Genomic DNA, 13729 nt, shown 5'->3' with positions numbered 1-13729 from the left:
TAGATCAACCATTCCCTCTCTTCCTCTGTGCATTTCCCATGCAATTTAAAAAGTCTCAACCATGACACTTTAATCTGTCACAGCAGCAGTAAAGGTGAACATTTAACATTTTACTCCCACTCACAAAGTTATTAAGGGGGTCTCAAAACATTAAGCACCACAATTATTGAAATGCTCCTACTACTGCTGCTACAATAAAATACTATTTGAGAGACAATGAAAAGACAGTTTCCTTAAGTTTGAACAAAGACAAGAGCAGATCTTGTTTTAGTTTTTAAAAGAGCTTAGCTGACGATGCCATTTTTAAAACATTTTAGAGTATTGACCTACTATTTGAAGAGGCCATTATACTGTGACGCAGTCTACACAATACACTAATGAGTTTTTAAAAGTTTAATTTTAGAGTGTCACAAGCTTTTCAGAGGAGGAGACAGTCGCAGAGGTTGGAGTGCAGGGATGGCATGATTTCAAAGGGTGAAGACAGTTTGGATGCTTTACAGGCTGCAGATGTTCTAAATTGAAAAGTTTCACAGGGAGATAATGTTTCCTTGCAGCAGGTTGGCATGACACCACAGCTTTTAAGATACATTACAGTGGCGGGGGGAAAAAAATCACAAAACCAAGATTACAGGGCTCTTGGCTTTGTCCGCACTGGCTATATTCAGTCATTTCTACAAGCTGAAGGAAAAGGCATAATCTCTTTTCAAAAGTATGCAGCAGATTTTGCTCCAAGTTTTAGGGTTGAATGAATATTTGTAAAACACATCTGGAAGAAGAAAACACACAATGAAAAAAATTTTCACCTGCCAAAACCTTTGTTTTCACAGATAAAAGAAGCTTAGAAAAATTATCCTGAAAAAATTGTATTTCCCACCTGTTTCAGATTGAAAAAAAAAAATCATCCTGCTAAAACCTTTCCACCTTTTTTTCAGAATTTATTTTTTTGATTTCTTATTTGCCTCTTAGGGCTTCCATACTTTATACTGTTCATAGCACATATATAGTCAGGGTGAAGTGTTTAGTGTATTTAATTGCCAGTCTGATTTTGTTATGTTGAGGACACTATGTAAAGTCTCATTTATTTCCATTTATAGAGATGCTGCATGCAGCAACAACAGGAGTTTGATAGGTTACAGACTCGTCATAAAACTGCAGAGAAACATTTCAGAGAAAGACAACTTCTACAAGTCAACAAGGCAATAAGCTTTCAACAACGGCATGAGCTGTGCATGCCACATGATTACAAGAGGTATGAATATATTCAAAGAATCAGTGTCTTTCCTGAAGACACTAGCTCAGTTTCAAGACAAAGCAGACAGCATTGTGCAGCATTTAACCATTGCCATTAAAAAAACACACGACTGACTGCAGTGTTAATGTTGAAACATTCCACTAACGCCTGTTTTCCTCTGACAGAGATGTAATTATGCCCAAATGTTGCAGTGTAGTGAAGTAAATCCTCCCTGACTGACAGTCACTTTGACTACTGAGGTCTGGTTGTTTTGAAGCGGATGGAGTTATCTGATTGGACGACGGCTGCATGTGGCAGTCAGTGATGGATTGTCATACATTAACATCACTGTGTGTCTTTGATTTACTTGACATGGCACATCACATATAGATTTATATTATAGGTCACGTAAGAAAAAAGACACAACCAATCTCAGTTCTCTCTTGATGCAGCAGACGTAATATCAACAGATATCCCTTATATCCAACACAGCATCACCACAAAGAATGTTGTCAACAATAAACTACAATGCAGCGAATACTTGACACAGTCATTCTTTTGATTTATGATGTAATCAACCTTCCTCTTTAACATGAAACATGACATTTTTTTTTAATTGTTTGTAAAGATGGAATCTGGCAAAGAAACAACATTCATAGACCTATTGTATACGTTGATATTTATCAATCTGGAGTTAATGCAGGTTTCACAGACTCGTTTTTTCTAGAACTGAGTGTAAATTAAAGGTTGAAAGACTTTTAAATGTCATCTCTTATAACAGTGACCCCATCAGATTGAAGGCGCTCCAGCTATAAAGTCCAACATTGGCATAAAAGTAGACACATTGTACTTTACACATGTTGTTCATTACTTGAACAGCATGGTAGAAATGCTAATTTGTTTATGTAATAATAAAGCTTCAGAGAGGCTATGGAAATGTGTAATAATAATACATTATTTTAAATTTGCATGAAAAATATGTAGCCATTATTTTAGATCATTATTCACTTGTGGTATAGTATGGAGAGTTACTGTTTCAACAGCTTTTATTTTCTCACATCTCTATTCACCAACTGTTGGGGGCACAAAGGTCACAGAGCAGAGCAGCTGCCATTAAATGAAAATATGGGGAATCATGTTGTAGAATACATTAGGAAATTATTACAGAATGAGATTTTGGGGGCTTTGAACAGATTATTTTATTTGCTTGTGTGAGAATTTCTAAGCTGAAGTTTCAGTTAATGAAGTCTGTTTTGCTTTATGGTTTTATTTTTCAAAATTCCTGTTTATGTTACATTTAGGTTGAACTTCAGGTGACATTTTCCAGCTCACTTTCAGATTTCAGATTTCATTTCGATGATGATCGTAACACCAATGCACCAGTGTAGAATAATACAGTCAGTGTTCATGCTTTCTGAGCTCTGCCTGCACATCAACAGAGGACTTTTAATGCTGGAAATGATGCAGAAGAAGTAAATGAATGTGGTTTCAACTCACAGGAAACCAGATGGTGGATACTCAGCCAGAGGGCTGCCGGGAAGCTTTTCCTATTATTTCTACTGACATAGAGACCATATTTCTCACATTACCGCCACATTTAATATTTATATACTTAATGTACTGTATTTGAACAATTTCTTCAGCAACAAAGAATATAAGTATAATTTTTATTTAGTTTAACATTTCTCATAAGGATATCAGATTCAGTAATGTTCAGGAAAACTGTGAATGCTGTTGAACGGCTTTAACATTGTGACTTGAGTCTTCAGCAGCACTTCCCCAGCCTGTTGGACTGGCACTAACAAGCAAGCGTCTAATTTGTGCTCAGTAACCTGAAGACAGAAAAATTCAGTCGTGGGGGCTGATGTTGCCTGTGTTTTGAGTTATGGTGAATGGTTGCCATCTACTGTATGTTTTCAGAGGTGCAACAGAAAAACCTCAAACAATCCAAATACAGTCAAACCTTTTTCATTCAAGACATCTTTTATCAGTGCAATAAATTCTGGATTTATTCTTAACATGTCAAATGTGTTTGAACTTGGCCCTATTGGAATATTAGGATATTGCAGGTGAAGTGCAGATTGTAGCTGCAATGCTGTTTTTCTCTTTCTCCAGTTCACTTGATCCAGATGTGTTTATTCAAATCTTTAGATACTGATAAGAATATAAAGAACTGTAGTATGCCTCAGTTACTGCACCCAAATAAATGAAAGGTGCAGTGTGTAAGATTTAGGAGGATCTATTGGCAGAAATGAAATATAATATTAATAAGTATGTTTTTTTTCTAGAGGGTCCTCTGCTATGGAGGCCGCCATGTTAAACTGCCATGTTTCTACAGTAGCCCATAATGAACAAACCAAACACTAATTATAGATAGGGCCTGTTGCGTTTTTTGTGAGTTTTGCAGCCTACCTTCTCCTAGACACTTACGCTGAGCTGTATTCAAATGGTTGCAATCTGCCACTTCACCACTAGATGCCACTAAATCCAACACACCTTTAAAAAATACCTTAAATTCTAAACCATACTAGCAAACAACTTTTATTAAACGTGAGTTTTAAAAGCCGTCACACAGATGATTTATGCAATTTTATTGGAATTAGATATGTACAAAGTGAAAAGCTGTAATATGACACAGCATATTAACTGGATCTCATGACAGCACCGTGATCGTTGCTCATTGTTCAAACAGTCATCAAACTGACGTTCATGCTCAGTTTTCAATTCCATATAAAGCAAACCCAGATTATTAGCACATGCTTACAAATCTCAAAATTTCAAGTAAAAATTGTAGGAACACTATTATCTGTTTAAATCGCTAGCTGCAATAATTTATAAACTCCCTCCCCCCTCCCATTATAGAAAATATGCAGTTCAGTATGCTCAGAAAAAAACGTGGTTTCAACTGGAAGGCATCAATCAGCAGAACTGAAAATCAGAGAAAAAAACAATGTATTTTTTCAATTATTCAAAAAAATACAAAAGATATGAGTTATTGAAACAAAGGCAAGGGACAGACTTACCTTCCAGCGGTTACCACACTCATTACACAGAACAAATGTGGTCATTGGCTCATCAGCACTGCGTGTCTGCACCTGAAACACACACACACACACACACGTTTTCTAAGCTGTTAACAATATATTATTACAGTATAACAAAGTGCTGACACATCGTGAACAGAACTGAATACAGCTGAAACACAAATCTTACTCCTAATTGCTCAATTAAGGATTAAGATTTCAAAATTACAGACAGGTTACAAGTCTTCAATTCCTTTGATAAATGGAGCTTGAATGAGCACAACATTTCTAAAACAGTTATGGTACCATCAAAGCAGATTTACCACAGCACTAATCTATACTTAAACTTTGCATTTATTGTTTTCCTTTTGCACTCAGATAATTACTCTATCCACTGGCTGGGGTGAAACTCTTCTATTAGAGCACACCCTCCCTGTAAAAAATGTCAAGGAATCATCAGGAAATCCAAAATAAAAGAGACATTTATTTTACTAACCCCACAATTTCACCTGTCAGCTTACAGACTTTTTTTGTCTCTAATGATTCGTTTCTGCTTTGTTGAAACTAGTGTCTGTATTTTCATGTACAGTGTGCTCATATGCCCATTTACCTGGTTGTAGGTGCAGTTCTTCTTCCTGCACTTGCCGCACTGCAGCAGGTCGGTGGTGGTGCCACCAGTTTTGGCCATTTGGTGTTCCCTGATGGCCTCCTGGGTGAGAACGTTCCTCAGCTGCTTCAGCTCGTCACTGGCCATCTCCTACACAGAGACAATGTGAACAGATGGAGCAGAGGGAACAATGTGAAATACTGTAAAAGGGGAGTTCATAAAAAGGAGTTCATCAGTGGTTTAGTTTGCACTTGAGGTGCTCTGTACCTCAGCAGACATGGAGGCGATGCGGCTTAATTCAATGCTCCCTGCCAGCACGTTTCTGCGAAGCCCAGGGTTCTTTGGGTCCTTCAAATTGCTGATGCGGCTCCGGACTCTGTTTTTATATTTCATGTCCGTGGCTTTTATCTCCTGGTAGATATGTGCGAGCATGCAGTCAAGGGAGATCTGCTCCTGGTAATTATGTAAAATGAGGTTTCTATTTGGATCATCACTGGATGAATAATGGCAAATAGACTAAATTGACTAAATAAAAGGATATGATCTTCAATCTCTGCAGCCATGCTGTCACAGTTAGTTCCAAAATCCTTGTAGTCGTCTGTAAAGACCAGAGAGACAATATTCATGTTCTGCACACATTTGTGTGTCTTCCTTATGTAGTATGTTCCACTAAACAGTCTGTGTAACATATTCAGAGCATATTAGCTGCTGTATTGTGTGATCTTGGTGACCAGGTGCAATCTTAGCCTCACTGTCGGTGCGCAGGGCAGCTGCAAGCATCTCAATGCACTTGTCTCTGACGGACTCTCCGGTGGCGAGGTGGGGGGGCAGTGGACCCCCAGCAGAACTGAAGCTGGGTGACATGGGGCTGGTCGGGGTGGTGGGAGTTTTAGGGGTATCGGTTTTGCCCTTTCTGCAGAGAAGGACACATCAAAACAATCATATCCAGTGTTTAAGTGTCACATCTGGTGTATTTAGTCTGATTTGACCCCAGGAAGGAGAGGTGTCAAATCTGAGCCAAGGATATGAATCATATGTTAGTATTTCATTTTTAAGACCTTATTATGAACATTTTTACATTAAATCTCAATAAGTAGATGTATAAAACGAAACTGTGTTAAAATCCCCAAAACATTTTTTGGTGCACTTAGGGACAGCAGAACAAAACACTGACATATTATCTCCTTATGAAGATTATATGACTAACATGTTAGCAAACAATTACTTATTTAACAGACATAATTACAGATTTCAATTTGTGTTTCTGGAAGTCCTCTTTTAGCTCTGGTTTTGGTCTCCACCAACTCCTGACTGTAAATATCTGACTCAGCAGCTACTAATTGCTCCACTGTGTTCACCAGATAGTTGCTAACTGTCTGTTGTTTGATGCTGGGCAGGAGTTTTTTCCCAAAACATCTGGCTGCTGCTTGAAAAGAGTCTTGTGATTATTCTCTAATTAGGCATCAATCTTATATTTCAGAAAATGGCCCTCCTTACTTAAAATGAGTGAACTTTAAATGAATTGAATATAAAAATAATCATGAGTATCATCAGCATACATCATAATGAATTTACAATGACATCATATTGAAATACCTTTCAAAGCTGTCAGTAGAGGGCTTCCTCTGTGGAGGTCCAGACTGAGAGGTCTTGGAGCCGTAAGACTCTCTCCTACAATACAAAGTCAACATCTTTATCATCATCATGTTTACCATTGAAACAAACCAGTCACACCTTAATGTGAAAGAAACTCTTTTTCCATGTGGTCATTACTTTGGTGAACTTCTTTCTGTTTCATTTACCTTTCAGCTGTAAGCTTCTTTGCTGGTGGCGAGCTGCTTTTCTTTGAATCAGTGGATTCCCGCCTACAGTCAGTAAGGAGACTCTTTCTGGATTAATTATAGTGCAGAGCGGTACGACCAAAAAAATGTTCTGGCAGTTTCACGGTAAATGACTTTGCCTTTAGGTTTATAATGTCTTATTGTTCTGTCAGGATTACATAAGACTTTAAAAAAAAGATTACAGTTTTATGGCCCCACAAAATAATACAACATATGAAGGAATCATAAAAAATTATTTGATTGTGCAAACTGCAACATAAAAGATATGCCAACAACTTTAACATAGCCTCCTTTTCAAAACCAAATATTTTAAAATCACTGTATAAATGTTATAAAATGGCATAAAATAGAACCAATTTATTGATAATGTTTTTTTCTATTTCCTTTTCAGGTATGAGTGAGATTTAAAGTACTGCATACCAGTCCTACCTGTCAGGTTTGGAGTCAATTGAGTGACGTTTCACAGGTTGGCCAGGCTTTGAGTCGCAGGAGTCCTTCCTGCAACAAGAGAGAAAAAGAGTGTTTTAAATCACACATCGTAAAACACCTTTGGGATTATGTCGGGCAGCATAAATAAAAATTCTGTGTAAAGTGGAATTTTTTTTACTGCTTGTGCACACCTGTGTTTTTCTTTTTTGACATCCACAGTGGGCTTTTTGGGAGGAGGCGGTTTAGAGTCAGATGAATTGTTCCTGACAAAAGGAAACACTTGTTTGATTCTCTAACAAATCCACTCACAGGACAATAAAGGTATAAAAAGTCAAGCGCCCTCATGCACTGAAAACCGACAAAGAGCTGCAACCACCACGTGCCACACCAACAGCTTAACAAGTATTGTCACACTCATGACTCGCAAACCTTTCTCTCTTGGCTTCATCAGAGTGCTTTTTAGACACTTTGCTATCCGATGAGTCTTTCCTGCAAAAATAAAACAGTCTTTGGACTCTTTTTACAGAGTTACAACACCAGTCTGAATTAAGGATGTGAATGTCCAGAGATTTCCTAATTAGGATATTTAATAAATGAGGGAATTAATTAGTTCTATAGGTTACTTAAAAAACTGAAGAAGCTTATACTTTAAACTTATATTAAAGTTTATACTGTCAAAAGTGTTCAATAAACTTGGACTGAAACTCAAGACGTAGCTCAATCTATAACAATCCCAAATATTATTTGGAATTTTCTTTGTAGCTGTATAAAAAGAAAAAGATCACTGAAACCACCCAATACCATTACTGTCATACACTGACACTATATTGTGTCAACAGTTCATGTAAAACAAATGAAAAACAGAGATTACAGCCTGAGGCCACTGATCCTCCAGAGACAACAGCAAAGTAATGTTCAAGGCTGAATGAGAGAAAGAATAAATCCCAGATCCCGGACCTGTCTTTCTTCACATGATCTGACGTCTTCTTCTGTGAAGGAGGTTTAGAGTCTGATGAATCCTTCCTGCTGTGGCAAACAACACAAGGATTCAATGCAGAAGTCCAAATGAAATTACAGGTTATTTTTTCCAAAATAACCAAGGCAGTGACTACATGCAGTTTGTAATGAGAACTCATCTGATCCAGACCTCTCTTTTTTCGAATCAAGTGAAGGACGCTTCGGAGGAGGTGGCGGGTGAAGGTGAAGAGGAAGTGGTGGAAGAGGAGCGTTGGGGTCAGGTGGCTCTTTTCTAAATGAAAGTACACCTTTGAGCTGAGCTGAATCACTTCACTGTGAGAGTGAATATAAATGTGAGGCAATGCATTGGGCATGCAGACGCTGACCTTGGTGGAGGAGGATGAAGGTGAAGAGGAAGAGGAGCAATTGGTGCGTTTGGGTCCAGTGGAACTTTCCTGGTGTGAAAATCAACATTGGTTGTTTGAGAAATCCCTAAAAATCTCACACTTCACTTAGAAATCGTTTCACAAACCAAAGCACGGCCTGACCTCTCTTTCTTCATTTCCAGGGAAGGTCGCCTGACCGGAGGAGAGGTGGGTCGAGGAGCATGAGGACGAGGATGTCGGGAGGAAGAGTCTTTAACATCCTTCCTGAACAAATGCCACAACAGTACAGATCAGGGCACTGCAAGAGAGTCCCCGATGAGGCAGCATGCAATTCAAACGACACACCTGACCGACCCATCACAGCATGCACCATGCACAGCAGGTATCCTGTTAGGCCACGAGTCTGGTTTTAAAACTGCAGGAACAAATGTCAGTGCTTATGAGTGACTCAGAAACTGTTATGTCATGCAGTACCAGCAGGAACATGTCAGTCTGTAACGCTCTTCAGCTCAGGGGATGTTAAGAGTCCTGACCTTTCTTTTTTCAGGTACACAGAGGGGCGTTTGACCGGGAAAACAGGCCGAGCCGGTCGAGGAGGAGAGGGGAACCGGGTGGGATACAGAATACTGCTATCCAACACTCCTCTCCTAAAATAAATAATTCAATCTGAAGCTCTGCTGGGTGTTTTTGATGTGTAACAACCCGTTTTTGAGCCACTTTCTTCTCACCTTTCAAATATTGGTTTGTGAACGTCAGCAGGTTTCTCTCTCTGGGGTTCGCTCGGCAGTCGCTCTCGTTGAAGTGGGTTTAACGGCCTCTCGTGTCTGTTTTCTTCTCTGTGTTTGTCCTTCTTCTTGTCATCTGTGTGGCTGAGCTTCTTGGGTTCTTCTGGGTGCTTCTCCTTCTTCACTTCTTCACTGTGTCTCAGCTTTTTTGGTTCTTCTGGTGGTCTCTCTCTCCTCAGATCTGGCTTGTGTTTGTCACTCTGCAGGTCTAGCATATGCTTCTGTTTCTTGTTATCTATTTCCAGTTGGATATCCACTGCAGATCTTTGTTTCTTGGATTCTTCTAGATGCTTCTCTTTTCTGATTTCTTGGGGATGTTTCTCAAGTTGGGGCTCCTCCAGGTGCTTTTCATCTGTGAGGTCATCTGCGTGTCTCTTTTTGTTTTTGTGTTCATCGTTATGTTTTTCTTTTCTGTTTATATCGGAGTGTTTTTTGTCAGGATCTGAGTCATGTTTCAGTTTGACATCCAGTTTCCTGTGACTAACAGAAACAAAGGAAATATCATTTTTACCTCTGTTCATGAGCCAGCAGATACTGAGTTTCACGTACGTCAGGTTTGTTACTGTAATGCAACTCAGGCTCCATTCAGATTCAAATTAAAAACATTTCCCCACTACACTACAACACCTAATTTGATGAGCTTGCGAGAGTGTGAGAGTACTTTTTACTTCACTGGATGAGTTCACTGATGAGTGATGTTATATTTCTACTTATTCAGTAACAGTAAACACAACTGTACACATTCAGGGCTTTTTAAAAATGCAAATACCAGGTAATTGAGCTGTAATTTAGCAGTGAATTCAGTGCTTCAGATGAAAACACACAGGATATCACTACTTTCATAGCCTCTTAAAAATGTCCTTTATATGCGCTTGTAAAAATTACTAACTTGAAAAATAAATTACAGCCTCAGCAAGAGGAGCATCCGTCATCACGTGTACTGAGACTTTAAGGTGATATTTATACTTTCTATTGTAGAGCAATACTGCATGTAAGAATGACATAAGTCCACTTACAGCTACTTATGGGTAGAAAATTGTACTTCTTCAATGTGATGATGCATAGCTACTTATATGAGAGGTGAAAATAGAGTGATTTAAAAGCGTCCACTGCAATGAAAGAAATAAAATGCCTTTACATCATTTTACATCATCCTGAAACAATTACTAATTTACTTCTGGATATGCTGCTACACTGGCACTTTTTTATCTTCTCACTGTTTTTTGAAGGAGCTGTTGTTGCATCTGGGTTGAGGTATTTTCTAAGTGTCCTAAGTGTTCACATGTACAAATATTGTAGTTCTAGTGTGGTGCACCATGGCGGGTATGAACTTCACGACAAGTGTGCACTTTCATCATTGTTTCATTTAATTTTTTTGATGAACTTAAAGCAGTTAGGTCACACTCACCGCTCTGGGTCAGACAGCAGGAAGGTTTGCTGATACTGAACAGAACTTTATTTATTAATGTCTCTGCTTCTGTGTTCAATAATAATGTCACCGGTGAAGGAAGTACTGACCTGCTCTGTGTCTCAGAGGGTGAGTTGTTTGGAGACACTGCAGTTTTGCTGGAGTCCAAACCATTCTTCATTTCTGATGGTTTCTCAGAGTGAGAATGGCCAGAGTCTGTTTGAGTGTTTGAATTAATCATATCAGTCAGTTCACTGTTGTATTTACTGCACAAAACAATTACCTAACTGCTCTGTAATTCATACACGTATGTTAATCATGTATCAAGTCAAATACCCAGAAGTCTTTTCCAGTCTTTAATGAGGACCTTCGCCAAGGCGATGACTTCCTCGTCTGTGCAGTGCTTCCTGATACTGTTCACAGACATGCCGATCCTCGTTTCCTAAAACAAACACACACACACACACACACACACATATAAACATTAAATAAGCTTTAATGATCATGCATTGGTCATAGTGGTGCAATACTTGTGTTATGTAATGATAAAACTGTCCTCTTATATAAACAAACCCTGTGAATAGATCTAACATAATACACTGGAGCCTACCTGGAGAAGTTTGAGTGTCATATTGAAACCTTTCAGTTCCCTCAGCAGGTCCATGGCGCCCTCCTGCACACACAAAACAATTACAGACAACATCGTTTTAGACTTTTACTACAAATCTTGAAATTGTTTATTTACAAATGAGTAATAATTTGACACCATGCAAATGTGAATATTTCACAAAAAGAAACCACAAACTGATAAGTAGGCAGTTACAGTTTCACTTCTGTATTTTATTTACGTTTCTATCAACATTTTAAAACCATAAATATTGATTCTTTAAATTCAAAGACTATCTAACAGCAGGCATCGAATAAGCATGACTGTGGCGGTTTGCTTTAATCTGATCACACGCTATAAATCGTAGTTTTCAGTGACTGCTACGTTATCGTTTGCAGTACTCGAACTGTGCAAGAGCGCCATTGAACAGCGTCCTGTTTGCAGTCACAACACACGCACACACGACCTTGCCCACAGGCCGCGGTGTTTACTTTCTGCTGCATGAGTCATTGGTCAATAGGACCACCGGGAAAAGATTTGCGAAAAAGTTGCAAACAAGTGGACAAAACTTGACCCACAGGGCGCTGGACACTCGGACAGCGAAACGTCCTGCGAGCGAAACGTCTGCAAAACTGCGCCAAACACCTGTTGATCATTTGTTACACTGCAGTCGGGTTCATATTACAAATGTGCAGACTCTCCAAATACATGGATTCAGGCAGAAGGCACACTTATCTTCAGCGTAAACCTGCAGGAAAGCATTTAAATTCACGGGCCTTCTGCGCAGCACGAGGTGGCAGGACAACGCGCCACCTGTGGGTGTCAAAAATACAGTCTCACCGTGTTATTTCTAGACACCATCTTGTCCAGTTTCTTTGCAATCCGAATGAGATCTTCCTCTCGCGTCATCGCTGCATTTACTCGACTAAGTACGAACCAATAACGTCGATTTATAACTTGTTAAAAAACTGTGAAAAGAAGCGAAAAAAGTTTGGATCGCCTGCAGGTCGGACTTTACGCACGGCGCGCTCCATTCAGCACAGAGGCGTGTCCTGCAGTTGGACCCCAGCTGACCAACTCGACACATGACAACAACCAAATATAGACCCTGTGATACACACATGGGACAATATAAATATCTAACTCTCAAGGGGATTCATGTAAAGTTCTTTCAAAGTGTCAAAACTCTTTAAATACTTCCTTATTTGTACGATCCATGCAGCCAATCAGCCACTGTAGTTTTTTTTTTAAATCTTATTGGCTGCGTTCTGTTTTGTGTAGGATATTTCTCTGTCTTCTGGCTGCATTATCTCGCCAGTTGTTTGCACACCAGTTGCCAGTTGCAGCTGGCCACATGTAGCCTGACACTGGATCATAGTTCACTACATGGTTGTTACCTCAATCACAACTTCAGCACTAAGTAACACAGATCAAATAGGGTTTAAAAGGCATTAAATGTGATATTCAGAGTACAGATGTGAACTAAACATCCGGAAAGATTTTCACTTTCGTTTACAAAATAAAGTTAATGTGGTAAAAGAATCTGGCTTTGTTTATACATGTTTGCCACCAGAGGGTGCTGTGAATTAAGTCTATAACAACTTCACAGGCCAACTGATCAGACTCTCACGAGAGATCAGATAAAGCTTTTTTTTTTTAAATCTTATTTTACTTTCCAAGAAACCTGTTTGCGGAACATTTATTGTTAAACTATAGTCTGTTTTCCAAGAAACCCAGTCTTTGAAGTGATACTAAACTATCCTAATATTGAACTGGAATGATTATTTAAAATTACTTGAGCCTGTAATTGAAAGATTCTATGCTGCTCACAGCCTTGTGGTATATACAGTGAGTTAGTTGAGGTCACTCAGACAAATATCCAGAAAATGAAATTACTTGAGGTTACTCGAGCAAGTGCTATCTACAAGGTTCTCGGTACCCTTGTAAAAATGTGTTTATATATCACGTCTGACAACTTCTTGGTAGCAATCACTTACAGACTGTTTTCATAGAAATCGCTTGCAGGGAAAACACACTCCCAGAACTGAGAGGCATAAAAGTTTACTCCCACAGTCCGCCGGGAACTGAGCCGCGATACAGTTCAGATCTCCAAGAGGTCCCTGCTGCTGGGTGCCTCGACGGTTGTGGGAAGCGAGGACATGAGATGCAAGTTGCAAAACTTTGTTTTTTGAAGTTAGATTAAATATCAGTGCGATGAAAACATGAGGTTTTAATTGGTTTGGGTTTCTCTGTCTCGAAATGTACTCATACCAAACAGTTTATATGGACATAGTTTATGTAGACAGCAATGCACTCTAACATAATTGTATATCATTACAGAACAGTATTGGCTTGAAATCTTACATTTCTGCCCTAAAGGTGAAGTGTAAGTGTGTGGATTTTTTTATACAACAGTGTGTTCTGATTTTAAACCCTAAAATATGATCAATGTCCA

The 13729-nt window shown here is 39.0% G+C and overlaps 1 protein-coding gene across 6 annotated transcripts; it reads right to left on the bottom strand.

The window, feature by feature from the left end:
• Positions 1–3801: 3801 nt before the first annotated feature.
• On the bottom strand, positions 3802–12356 carry tcea3 (transcription elongation factor A (SII), 3). 6 transcript variants are annotated; one of them, XM_035672088.1, is made up of 21 exons: positions 12115–12356; positions 11278–11340; positions 11004–11109; positions 10778–10883; positions 9203–9739; positions 9008–9121; positions 8637–8738; positions 8475–8543; positions 8279–8380; positions 8089–8157; positions 7561–7620; positions 7323–7394; positions 7132–7200; positions 6664–6750; positions 6458–6532; positions 5614–5774; positions 5403–5459; positions 5129–5283; positions 4865–5011; positions 4255–4326; positions 3802–4159 (listed from the first exon to the last, which is right to left on the bottom strand). In XM_035672088.1, exons 1-21 carry the CDS (start codon positions 12181–12183, stop codon positions 4151–4153), a joined length of 2301 nt encoding a protein of 766 aa, XP_035527981.1. In that variant the 5' UTR covers positions 12184–12356; the 3' UTR covers positions 3802–4150. The 6 variants fall into 6 exon arrangements, with proteins under 6 accessions (XP_035527981.1, XP_035527980.1, XP_035527979.1 ...); XM_035672087.1 differs by lacking the exon at positions 12115–12356 and adding an exon at positions 11853–11917 and having other exon boundaries at positions 8089–8154; XM_035672086.1 differs by lacking the exon at positions 12115–12356 and adding an exon at positions 11853–11914.
• Positions 12357–13729: the final 1373 nt, after the last annotated feature.

This window comes from Morone saxatilis, unplaced genomic scaffold, assembly GCF_004916995.1.
Source record: "Morone saxatilis isolate NCDOM2014 unplaced genomic scaffold, NCSU_SB_2.0 Contig24, whole genome shotgun sequence".
NCBI lineage: Eukaryota > Metazoa > Chordata > Actinopteri > Moronidae > Morone > Morone saxatilis.
Note: the sequence above shows the minus strand (reverse complement) of the source record. Positions and strands in the feature narration are given on the sequence as shown.

Excerpts from the sequence above, each read along its gene's own strand:
- tcea3 (XM_035672088.1), bottom strand. The coding sequence starts at position 12,183 with ATGACGCGAGAGGAAGATCTCATTCGGATTGCAAAGAAACTGGACAAG. Across the intron at positions 7,395-7,560 it reads GATGAAGCCAAGAGAGAAAG|GAACAATTCATCTGACTCTA; the intron begins GTTTGCGAGTCA and ends TCCTTTTGTCAG. Across the intron at positions 7,201-7,322 it reads GTCAAAAAAGAAAAACACAG|GAAGGACTCCTGCGACTCAA; the intron begins GTGTGCACAAGC and ends CTCTTGTTGCAG.